The 12682-nt window shown below is 43.3% G+C and overlaps 1 protein-coding gene across 2 annotated transcripts in view; it reads left to right on the top strand.

Moving 5' to 3' along the window:
• Positions 1 to 11017, top strand: part of RNPEPL1 (arginyl aminopeptidase like 1) — a 33419-nt gene extending 22402 nt beyond the window's left edge. The window contains exons 6-11 of one of the 2 annotated variants that reach the window (XM_073359176.2): positions 3456 to 3569; positions 4618 to 4730; positions 6049 to 6157; positions 7114 to 7341; positions 7543 to 7685; positions 8490 to 11017. In XM_073359176.2, coding sequence (XP_073215277.2) covers positions 3456 to 3569; positions 4618 to 4730; positions 6049 to 6157; positions 7114 to 7341; positions 7543 to 7685; positions 8490 to 8762 — 980 coding nt within the window. In that variant the 3' untranslated portion in view covers positions 8763 to 11017. The remainder of the gene's footprint in view (positions 1 to 3455; positions 3570 to 4617; positions 4731 to 6048; positions 6158 to 7113; positions 7342 to 7542; positions 7686 to 8489) is intronic. The other variant, XM_073359177.2, reaches the window with a different exon arrangement.
• Positions 11018 to 12682: the final 1665 nt, after the last annotated feature.

Genomic DNA, 12682 nt, shown 5'->3' with positions numbered 1-12682 from the left:
TAGTGTGGGGCCCAAAACTGGACACAGTACTCCAGATGAGGCCTCACCAATGTCGAATAGAGGGGAACGATCACGTCCCTCGATCTGCTCGCTATGCCCCTACTTATACATCCCAAAATGCCATTGGCCTTCTTGGCAACAAGGGCACACTGCTGACTCATATCCAGCTTCTCGTCCACTGTCACTCCTAGGTCCTTTTCTGCAGAACTGCTGCCTAGCCATTCGGTCCCTAGTCTGTAGCTGTGCATTGGGTTCTTCCGTCCTAAGTGCAGGACCCTGCAGTTATCCTTATTGAACCACATCAGATTTCTTTTGGCCCAATCCTCCAATTTGTCTAGGTCCCTCTGTATCCTATCCCTGCCCTCCAGCATATCAACCACTCCTCCCAGTTTAGTATCATCCGGAAATTTGCTGAGAGTGCAATCCACACCATCCTCCAGATCATTTATGAAGATATTGAACAAAACCGGCCCCAGGACCGACCCCTGGGGCACTCCACTTGACACCGGCTGCCAACTAGACATGGAGCCATTGATCACTACCCGTTGAGCCCGACAATCTAGCCAACTTTCTACCCACCTTATAGTGCATTCATCCAGCCCGTACTTCTTTAACTTGCTGACAAGAATACTGTGGGAGACTGTCAAAAGCTTTGCTAAAGTCAAGAAACAATACATCCACTGCTTTCCCTTCATCCACAGAACCAGTAATCTCATCATAGAAGGCGATTAGATTAGTCAGGCATGACCTTCCCTTGGTGAATCCATGCTGACTGTTCCTGATCACTTTCCTCTCATGTAAGTGCTTCAGGATTGATTCTTTGAGGACCTGCTCCATGATTTTTCCAGGGACTGAGGTGAGGCTGACTGGTCTGTAGTTCCCAGGATCCTCCTTCTTCCCCTTTTTAAAGATTGGCACTACATTAGCCTTTTTCCAGTCATCTGGGACTTCCCCCGTTCGCCACGAGTTTTCAAAGATAATGGCCAATGGCTCTGCAATCACAGCCGCCAATTCCTTTTGCACTCTCGGATGCAACTTGTCTGGCCCCATGGATTTGTGCACATCCAGCTTTTCTGAATAGTCCCTAACCACCTCTTTCTCCACAGAGGGCTGGCCATCTACTCCCCATGTTGTGATGCCCAGCGCAGCAGTCTGGGAGCTGTCCTTGTTAGTGAAGACAGAGGCAAAAAAAGCATTGAGCACATTAGCTTTTTCCACATCCTCTGTCACTAAGTTGCCTCCCTCATTCAGTAAGGGGCCCACACTTTCCTTGGCTTTCTTCTTGTTGCCAACATACCTGAAGAAACCCTTCTTGTTACTCTTGACATGTCTTGCTAGCTGCAGCTCCAGGTGCGATTTGGCCCTCCTGATTTCATTCCTACATGCCCGAGCAATATTTTTATACTCTTCCCTGGTCATATGTCCAACCTTCCACTTCTTGTGAGCTTCTTTTTTATGTTTAAGATCCGCTAGGATTTCACCGTTAAGCCAAGCTGGTCGCCTGCCATATTTACTATTCTTTCGACTCATCGGGATGGTTTGTCCCTGTAACCTCAACAGGGATTCCTTGAAATACAGCCAGCTCTCCTGGATTCCTTTCCCCTTCATGTTAGTCCCCCAGGGGATCCTACCCATCCATTCCCTTAGGGAGTCGAAGACTGCTTTCCTGAAGTCCAGGGTCTGTATCCTGCTGCTTACCTTTCTTCCCTGTGTCAGGATCCTGAACTCAACCAACTCATGGTCACTGCCTCCCAGATTCCTGTCCACTTTTGCTTCCTCCACTAATTCTTCCCTGTTTGTGAGCAGCAGGTCAAGAAAAGCTCCCCCCAGTTGGCTCCTCTAGCACTTGCACCAGGAAATTGTCCCCTGTGATCTAATCCATCTTTTCTGTATGGTTTATAGTCAGGTATTACATTATTCCCTGACTTTGTCATTTCACCATGATCTCATGTCCAGATCTCTTTCACCACAGGCATTCTAGTTCATTTAACTTGATCTTCTAGCTTCTCCCATTGCTAGACTCTTACAGATCTTATTTTATTGCTGTATGGCTCTTTATTAAACTCCTCTGTCTGACACCCTATTTCTTTTCCAGACAGTACCTCTCATCTTAGCCCTCTTCCAGTTCAAATTATTCTTTCCAATACATGTTACTCTTCCCATCTCTATCTCTGTGGGGTAGAGGAAGATCCTTGCTGGTTTGTCTCATTCCTCTCTCCTTTAGAACTAGCAGTTGCAGTTATTTATGTACTGTCTTTTTACTAGATAGATACCTTTGTATTACTGACATCCCTAGGTCTTTGCCCAATTGGAGTGCTCCTCTACACCAATTGGGTCTTCCCCGGCTCCAAGTTGAAAAAATGGGCCCCAAATCTTATAAATTTTCTGTGCTAGCAGTTGGTTCCACTTTGATTTAACGTAGAGCCCCCCCATCCCTCCTGTACTGGTTCTTCCTTCCCTCCCACCCCCCCAAGTTCCCCAGGACTGGATACATTTAATTCCTGTCCTCCTTCTTTACATAGCCCTTTCCAGACACTGAAAAACTGTGACGTTGCCCCTGTGTAGCTGACTCTGCAAGTGAAATTGGAAACCTTTCAGAGAAAGCTCCTGTAGAGGGCATGGACTTAAGTCATTTTCTTAATCAAAAGTTAGCTTTTAGGTCCTCTCTCCAACACCTCCCTATGTCTGTGAAGGTATAGGTGAGATCACTTCACTCACCAAAAAATTTCAGCCGGCTGTAGGGTGAAAGCAGCAGTGCCTTAACAGCACAGAGCAATTCTGCACAGAAATTAGGGATAGGAAATGTAGAATAATTTACCTAATTTCAGCTACAGGGGAGACAGAAGGAGATATAACTTGAATCAGAATTTGGCTAGGAGACTGTAGGTAAAGCCCTTACTGCTTCAAAAAGAGCCTAGCCACGCTTTGTCGGAACGTCTCTCTAGATTTCATCTGTGAGATGCATATCCTTCAGCAGTGTCCCAAACAGGCTGAGGTACTGATGAAGTACTGAACCATAAGAAAGGAGCCCACTACTCTACTTCCAATATCACTTCCTGTATCACCTGGGTGTTCCTTGAAAGTTTCCCATTCAAAGATTGCCCAGGTACCACTCTGCTTGGCTTGTAAAATCTGTTCAGATAAGAGCCTGCGGTGGGAAATCTAGTGTAGTTTTTCGTGTTGTTTAATTCCATAAGTTCCTTTTGTTTCAGACTGATATGTAGCCAGAATTCAGAAATACAAAGTTTCAAGTTCAGACTTCCATTGCAAATATTTTTCACTAATTGCAAGGGTTTTCTATGGTTGGTTTCCCTGTAAAGTACTTTCATGTGATTTTTCTCCTGTTGTGATATTTGTCTTTCACTTTCCAGTAGTCTGTATCTTTTACATGTATCAGTGAGGCAGTTATCTGCCTGCAACTGGATAGTGTGTATAATCTCTCTCTCTCGGGGCAGGTGCTGCCTTCACATGCCTGGAGACCGCATTCCGTCTTGATGCCCTCCACAGACAGATGAAGCTCCTTGGGGAGGACAACCCTGTTAGCAAGCTTCAGGTTAAGTTGGAGCCAGGTACGGCTGGTTCTGGAACTGCTGGGAGTTGGTGTTGCGAGAAACAGCCCAAATATTTAAATGCCTAAATATGTACTCGGGAGTCTAAGTGTAGACACCCAGTTTTTTAAAATCTTGGCCTATATTTTCAGTCTGTTTAATTTGAAGAACAATTTAAATATAAATGAAGGAACTTGCCTTTGGTGAGCAGCCAGTGCCCTGACATTTTTCATTCCAGCCCTGTCCTAAAAAAAATACTTTTTTAAAAATTATTTATTTTAACCTTTTCTAAACTCAGATGTTTGAATGGATTTTTTTTTCCAGTTTCCAAAATAAGTATCATTGGGCAAAGACCAAATGTAGAAAATTTCTGCCCTGAAAGCTGAATACTTCTGAGAATTTGAACATGTCAAAATAAGTGGTTAAAATGCAAACGATTTGTTTTGCAACCTCTGTGAAAGTCTGCTCTGTTAGATGCCCTGGTGTGCACATATATAATAATTTTATATTTGTATATAGTAATGTGCACACACAGGGATATATGCACACATTAAAATGCATGGTTTGCTTTCCTGTTGATACAGCTCTGCAGTATTAGAGGCTGATCTGTTGTTACTCCCTCAGCTAAATTTATTTCTACACCCTGATATGTGCTTTTTTTTCTGGTGCTGGTTTTCTGTCTTTGTACTTCGTTTGTTTATTTTTTGACTGTGTAAAGGGGACACAGAGCACCAGACCGTGAAGTAGTCTTACAGTCTAGGTGCTACATAGAACAAAATAAAATGCACATAAGAATTTAGTGCAGGTTGAAAAATACTGAAGGTGCCAAGTGTTGGCATCTCAAGAGTCACTGACAAGGAAATAAGCAGCACTGTGTGTATGCTGAGAGGTTCCGAAGGTTTGCATTGAAGAATATGGAACTGAGAAAAAGATCGGTCTCCAAAAAGAGGCCTTAGAGACTGGTCTGGAATTTGAAATGGCTGAAATCATAGGGATTTTATGCTTAGTTTCGATGATGTCCCAGGCTATATAGTACCCTACAATGCTGTTGTTTATCTTTTCCTTTCAGGTGTGAATCCGAGTAATCTGATGAACCTGTTCACCTACGAGAAAGGCTACTGCTTTGTTTACTACCTGTCCCAGCTTTGCGGAGACTCCAAACACTTCGACTCCTTCCTCAGAGTTAGTGTGAATACATACCTCGTCCTGCACACATTTCTGCCTGTGTTTCTAACTGCTGTTGTGTCAGGTTTTGTCACTGCAGCTAAGGCCATGTCTGTACTAGCGAGCTTATCGATGCAGTCGGGCCACGGTGCGATTGCTCGTGTAGCCGCTCTGTGCTGACGGGAGAGAGCTCTCCTGTCAACCTAATAAAACTACCTTCTCACTACCACTTGTGTGCTGTGCACGTTAAGGTCACTCAGGGAGATGTGTTTTTCATATCCCTGGGCAGCGTACCTTTTGCCACCATAAGTGGTAGTGTAGACATGGCCTATGTGAGGAGAGGCTAGGAGGCATTTAGGTCTGAGACAGCAGAAGAATAATCATGCCATCACTCTAATTCTGACAAGACACCACAAGAGAGAAGTGTCTCCTGGGTTACCTCCTAACTGAACGGGGACAGGCTCCTGTCCATCTCCAGCTGCAGGCTGAAAGGGTGTCCTGTGATTGCCAGTGACTTAATTAATAGTGCTCTGACAATCAGATATCTTTGTAACTCGTTGTTTAGGGCTTCAAATCCATGGAAAACCCTGCATGGAATCGTTTAGGTATCACTGGGATTACCTTCAGTTTGCTACTGAGAGTCCCTAGTTTCTGGTGGTTTTCGCATGTGTGACTAGCAAACCCAATGATCAGGACTTCTTGGACAGAGCACTTTTTATTATAGATGGGGAAGCCTTGGTATCCTGTGGCACTGTAGCATATGCTGTATAAATTGAGGTCTTCTACTGCATTGTGTTTTTAAAAACTGACAACAAAGCTCATTTGCTCTTTTCTTGACTTTTCTCTCCTTTACTTGCACATTGGTGTCACCTCACTATGCTCTCTTTCTCTCAGTATCTTCTGACTCATCCTCTTTCTCTCCTTAATACATCAAGCATGTACAGAGACATCTGTACGTCTCCTGTAATCCATACCCAGTTGGTGAATACCTTGGTGGTCAGTTGGTCAGTTGTGTTCTAATTTTCACAAGTGTGAATGTGTTGAAACCTTCCCCTCCTTCCACTGATACTTCAGTGTGGCAGGGCTCTTGCTTAGCGCAGTTTGTACTGACCTTGGAACCTTTCTGTGACTGCACCATTTTTCTGCATACAATGGTGCTTCCCTTACCTAGCTTCTCGTACAGATCTCCCCTCCTCTTTGCTTTCCTTTCGTACCAGAACCCCTTTCCAATAGCTGTTCTCACTCTCCCATCTCTGTATTTTCACATCAGGCTCCTTGATTCTTCCACAAACTCTGTGTCTTCCTAACCATAATTCACTCTTTCACTCTGTTTCAGGCGTACATTGAGAAATACAAGTTCACCAGCGTTGTAGCCCAAGATCTTTTGGATTCCTTCCTGAATTTTTTTCCAGAACTGAAAGAGCAAAGTGTTGACAACAAAGCAGGTGGGAAAGAGAGAGTTTCTTTGTTTAAGCAAAGACTTTTGAAAGGAACAGCCTAGGCTGGGATTAGAGGGTGTATAGGGAAATGCTGGATCTGAAGAAAATGAAACTTCCTTACTGATTCATCTTTGGCATTCAAACCATTAGAAACGTGATTCATGCCATTGTCACTCTGCTTGTAATGTCAGTCATCAAAGCTAGAGAAAGAGGATAGAAAAGAAATGTTTTCTATAATTAAAATAAAAGTGGAATTTAGATAATTTCTCTCACTATGAAGCTGCAGCCTGTATACTTCCCTGAAGTTCATGTATAAATGCCTTTCTGTATCCTGCCATTGATTCTACAAATGGGTTTGCAGGGCTCTGTGTATTATAGGAGGTTATTTTCATCTTTCCTTTGATAGTGGGAATAAATCTGAAATCACTTACATTCCCACTAGTGGGGCAGTCACCTGTCCCCCTTTCTACAGAGCTGAAGCTCTCCCCCAGTTCTTACCTGCGTTTTAATCTCTACTTGAGTCTTTGTCAGAACTGAGGTCTTAAAATTGCCGAGAAAGTGACGTGCATGAAGGGGAGTCTGAGAGAAAGTTGGATTCAAGTTGCCTCATCTTTCTTTCTGTCTATCTCAACATTATCATCTTGGGTATTTTGAGTTACCATCACCATAGTGACTAAGCACTAGATAGCATCAGGGTTAGAATTAGACAGAGAAGTGTTACAGTTGGAAGGGAGCCAACAACAACCTAACCTGATAAATGCTATATAGTGCAGAGAAAATAGCTAAGACTGGTAGGGTCACTATTAGGATCTTGCTCCCTGCTGTATTGCTACCATTAGAAGTTGATCCAATTGCTATTGATAGAACTTTTTTTAACTATGCTTGAAGCAGTCCTGGGCCTTGAGACAGTCAAGTCAGCTGCAGAGACTCCTGCTTGACCCTTTCGGTGCTCCTCATTCCAGGACTGGAGTTTGAACGTTGGCTCAATGCTACAGGACCTCCATTAGCTGAGCCAGACTTATCTCAGGGATCCAGTCTGATCAGACCAGTGGAGACACTCTTCAAACTCTGGACCACTGAGCCTCTTGATGCCGTTGCTGCTGCTAGCAGTGTTGACATCACTAACTGGAGACCGTTCCAAACTGTGCTTTTTTTGGACAGATTGCTGGATGGGTCACCGTTGCCTCCTGGTGAGTACTGCAGCAAAGCAGTGGGCAAGTGTTTCTGGTACAAACAGTGAAGGAAATAATGTTATCGCTTACTTTGCTCGCTTAACACATAGCCCCTCACCCCTGGTTAATGTTTTTCATCCGCTTTTTTGTAATTTCTTTCAAACTTGGCAAAATATCTCCTAGTAACAAACTCTCTCTTTGTGTATATGTTCTCTTTAGAGGTGATAAAAAAGCTTTCAGAATGTTACTCCTCTCAGCTGGACGCCATGAATGCAGAGATCCGTATCCGCTGGTTGCAGATCGTAGTCCGAAACGACTATTACCCAGATTTTTACAAAGTCCGACTCTTCTTGGAATACCAGGTACTAACTGCTGGATTAAACAGCACTGCACCTCTCAGTGCATGAGACATGTGCATGAGACATGCGACGTGAAAGAGACCTTGGAACTTCTGCTTCTTGGCCAAGTATAGATCAGGTGTGTTGCGAAGGGGCTGAGCTTGGTTCACCTGCTAGTGGGTGGGGATGGCTGCAAGTAAGGGAACACAACATTGCCCTGGCCATATTTCTGTTCAACGCCTTCCTTCTGTGATGAAGGATTGGCTAGGACATAATCTGACTTCCCTAAGCATAGTCTGTACTATTCTAGTCTGGCTCCCCACCCCTAGCCTAGCTCTGCCCACCTCAGTCTTGTCTTTCTTTTCCAGGCCTGGGCCCTCTAGAGCAGAGACTGCAACCCATGCCAATCTGTGATAGTTTTGTTGTCCAGTGGATAAATGTCCATAGACTAAGTTGAGGCCTATCAGACTCCATTCGTTCATTACTGGATTGAGCAGAAGTGTAAAGCTGATGCGTTTCATCACCGTGTCTTTTCCCCTTGGCCTGCTGTTTGAGCTATTTTTTGTGCACGAGTAGTGGAATTAACGATTCTTAGACAGACATTCAAAGAAAAGCCTGTTGTCTTACTGATACCAATCTGGCTTCAGGTTGACCTGATCTAAAGTAATTTGCTAAAAGTCTTACCAAAGAGAGAGTTTGAAGAAATATAGTAACTGCCTCTGATCTTGGAGGACAGGTCATGGAGAACTGTCCGGTGTATTCTTTGCATAGTTGAGTCTCTTAACCTTTATATGTATTATGTGTTATCCAGTTTTATTTTTATTGTAGATGTCTCGAATGTACACAATTCCACTTTATGAGGACCTCTGTACTGGCACCCTGAAGTCCTTTGCCTTAGAAGTTTTCTACCAGACCCAGAACCAGCTGCACCCGAACTTGCGGAAAACCATTCAGCAGATTTTGACACAGGGCTTGAATCCTCTTCCCACCACAGACACTACAGCAGTTGCCACAGACACACCAACTCTGGTGCTTGAGGACAAGCCCTCAGAGGCCGCTAACAGTGCCATTTCACTCAGGGATTGTAACGTGTCTGCTTAGATCACCATCTCATGCCAGGCACAACGCTTCAAGAGCGGGGACAGGAACAGAAGAAAAATAAAATGCATTGCCTCCTTTTCCTCAGCCCTGCAGCTGCCATCTTCTGTAACTGGATGTTTTTAAAATCCCCAGACACAAAGCAAATGTGCCTTCAAGTGCCCAACACAGTGACGCTGCCAAGTTTCAGGGATCTCTTTCCGATGCAAGCGGGAACTACTGTGGGATGGATATTTTGATTCATTGCATCATGGACAGGGACTTCATGGAGTTGTTTCCCCTCTGCAAGTGGATAGTTCTCTTTTTGGGGGCTCTTATGGATGGGTTTGTTGAGTAATCTGAGGTGCTCTGTGTGTGTGTGTGTGTGGTGTGTGTCGGGGTGTGTGTGTGTCGCCAGGAGGATCAAGAAGCAGGATGATTGGGATTTGGGTCAGAGCTCTGTAAAGAAAGGACTTTTTAGAATTTGAAGTGGTGGCGAATATGGTTTCTGCTTGTGCTCCTTCCTGAGACACAAACGTGGGACTTGGAAGGTGGAGAACTAATGCTTATATAATTGAGAATCTAGTTTAAAACAGCACCTGGATTTCTTCCAGATGGATACATATGGAGAGCATAGAAATCTCATGGAGGATTTAAAATCCTCCCCATTAACTCAACTCTGCCTTCTGTGTTCCCTTTGCACTGATTAGGAATGATGAGCAAACAGATTGGGATTTTCAAAGGGGCCTAATGGAGTTCAGTGCACAAATGCCATTGAATTTCAATGGAAGTTGGAAACCTAAATCCCTTAAACTCCTTTGACAAGCCCAGCGTCAACCCTCGCTAATTTCCTGGCATGTAGAGCATCTGCATCCTTCAAATGGCCTGTGTTCTTCCTACTTACTTGCCTTTGCGAATAATAAATGGGACCTTTTATTTAATTTAAAAAAATCATCTGCGTGCACTGGACCTGCAAGACAACCATGGAGATGGTGACCATGCTAAAAATCTATTGTATATTCCCCCCCGATCTGAATAACAGTCTGTTAGAGGGATGAGGGAAGCAACCTTTCTCTGGATGCAAAACGCTGGAGCCTAAACCCCACTTTACTCAAGTCTGTTCCCTGACTCCTAATGGCCGTGCAGTGCCAAGGCATATACCCAGAGTGCTTCCCCAGGTTCGCAAGCTAGGCACACCTGACTGTTACTAGCAAAAAAAAAAAAAAAAGAGAGAGAGAATCTCCACTGTCCATTCCCTGTGGGCAAAGTGGTGGTGTAGTTGCTCATCAGAAATAAACACATGGGGCATCCTTTGGGAATCGCTAGTGCAGCCCTAATAAATGACACAACACAGGCAATACAGTGGGGATTCTAAAGAACTTTTTCTATTCTAAAATGTGGGCAGTCTCTCAGTGCCTCTCTGCGGGTGCCCTGCGGCTCTCTTGGAACTGATGTAGCATTGTAGCAAGTAAACTAGCTTGAGTAAACAGTGAAAGCTTTGGAGTATGCTCAGCTAAAGGAGAACTGAGCTGGAAGCTGCCTTTTTCGGACGAGAGAGTGTTTTTAAAATACGTCTGCCTATGTTTTCTAAGAGGGGCTGTTACTAAGTGCCTGTTAGACATGCCCGCTCTAGTGACTTCCCCCGTGTTTTCCAGGTAACATCATTTGTTCTGACAGACGTTTTAGCACTGCTGTGAAGATGTACATAGCACTGGCAAGAAAGGAAACTTGGGGGATATTACTCCAAATGAAATCAGTTTACACCCATGTACTGATGGGGATTTAGGTGCTGTTATTGACCTATTTTTCTGGCCTTAAATGAAGTTGGATTTCACATTCACCTTAGCCTGGGCCAAACTGGGATAAAGCAATAATGAACTCAGGCCTGCATAGTACTACAGTCCTTTCCAAAATGTACCATCAGCATTTGGGAGCTTGACATCTCCAGGCTGTGTTCTTTGCTCTTTTAATGGGGTTAACCTTTTTTTGTTCAGTGGGGTTTTCCATACAATTCTCTTTCCTTTCGTTCATTGTTACCGTGTTACGCTGATTTATGCAAATTGACCTTTCCGCTTCCTTTATCGCCATTGTTGGCGCTGAATATCCTGGACACCACTGCCGACAATGACAGCCTGGCTAAAACCAGTGACCACTAGCCTCATTTGCAGCACCAGGCCTCGGTTTTGCAGCATTTTATTTTGCGGGAGAATGTATATGACCCTGGTGGAAATTTTTTAATTTACATTGATGCCTTATGATTAAATATCAAATTAAACTAAGCTTTGTGACGTGTCTAACTTTTCTGCTGTCTGCCTTACCCTGTTCCTGCCAGATATCAGCGAGCTTTGTACTGTTAACTTGAGAGGAAGCAAGACAAAGGATCTTGGCTGGAAAGAGGAGTGGGGAATAGGGTGCGTGAGAGAAAGACGCACAATTGTGTGGGAAGTGCAGAAGTAATCTGTGGGAAATAGACTAAACAAGAATTTTTCAAATCTTAATGTAGGGTGACTATTTTTGTTCTTTGTGCCCATCCAAATGCTGTGCATTTTTTAAGGAAAATTGGTGGAATGTTATAAACAGATGGGAGAACAAGGAGGGTGTGTTGTCTTTGTTTTGTTATTTGCTGAAAAGATGTACCACATGCCTGGATTTTAGAAGCTATGGCAGACAGTCTGGCAAAAACATGGCATGAGCCTCCAAGAGAGGGAAACGTCCACAGTCTAAGGTAAATGTTATCTATTATATTACAGTATATTGAAATTGTTGCCTAATCTATTTATTGTATATTAATAATTTAATAATCCCCAATTGACAAATTAATACTCTGAGGTTTGACAGGTTTGAATTCCTAGGCCAGGCCCAGAATTAATTAGAATTACAGTTAAATTGGAAACCCCGAAATGCATGGTTGCAACAGTCACACTTAAGCAAAAATGTTCTAAGCTTTCATTTGTTTTATTAACAGGGTTAGTAAACACACACAAGATCTGATCCAAACAAGATTGTAACAGTAATGCAATATTAATTTTATGTCCAGCGTCATGTCCTAGGCATGCTCACACAATCCTTGTGTAGACCTAGGAGTAGGGAGACTAGTGGTGGTCTGTGAGGGTCCTTTCCTCTCTCTGGCATGCCAAACTATTCCAATGGTTAAGGTCTCGATGGTCTAGGCCATGGTTAGCCCTGTTATAGGGTCTGGTGGCTGCCTTGAATATTCATAAAAATGTTTGGCCTCCTTTGCCCATAACTAACTTTCTCACACTAATAATATTGCAGTGTCCTTGTTCTATAGGTTAGTATATTTATTAGCTCAAACTTATTAGCTATACGTCAGTTAGTTACTATTAGCAACATCTGCTGATGTTCCTATCCTGAAATACCCAAACTTGCATCATCTGACTTCTTGTGGTTACCTGTGAGCGTTTTATTTGGAATTTCAGCAGAATTGCGTATTGCAAAATTATATCCTATGTCATCTTGTGACTTTGAGTCACTGTTGGTCAACTTACTTATGCTAAAACCTAAATGCTAAATGCTAAAGTTAATGTCTTAGAGGTATGGACCTTGCATAACTGCTTTATACCTATATCCTACGTAAAAGCTAACTTTAAACCTGTAGTTTAACCCATTGGCTACAAAATCCAGTCGATATAAGTGCATAGATGGGAAGGATACACTCCTCAAAACCAATAGATCTTTTTCCTGAATAAAGAATGCAAGATTTGGGTTGGTGTTTCCACCCTGATCTCTGTGAAATCTTATGAAGAGATTATTTTCATGAGAATTGTCCTCTGTCTCAATTGTTCGAAAGCTCACGGTGAAATTTTTGGTAAAAATATTGTATATTCCATTATCCAGGGGCTCAGGATCCCTCTATGAACTCGGGGTGCATTTCTGTTTATTGCAAAGGGATCAGAAAAAATGAAAATACGTTTGTGGCAGGT

Source organism: Lepidochelys kempii, chromosome 9, assembly GCF_965140285.1.
Source record: "Lepidochelys kempii isolate rLepKem1 chromosome 9, rLepKem1.hap1, whole genome shotgun sequence".
NCBI lineage: Eukaryota > Metazoa > Chordata > Testudines > Cheloniidae > Lepidochelys > Lepidochelys kempii.
Note: the sequence above shows the minus strand (reverse complement) of the source record. Positions and strands in the feature narration are given on the sequence as shown.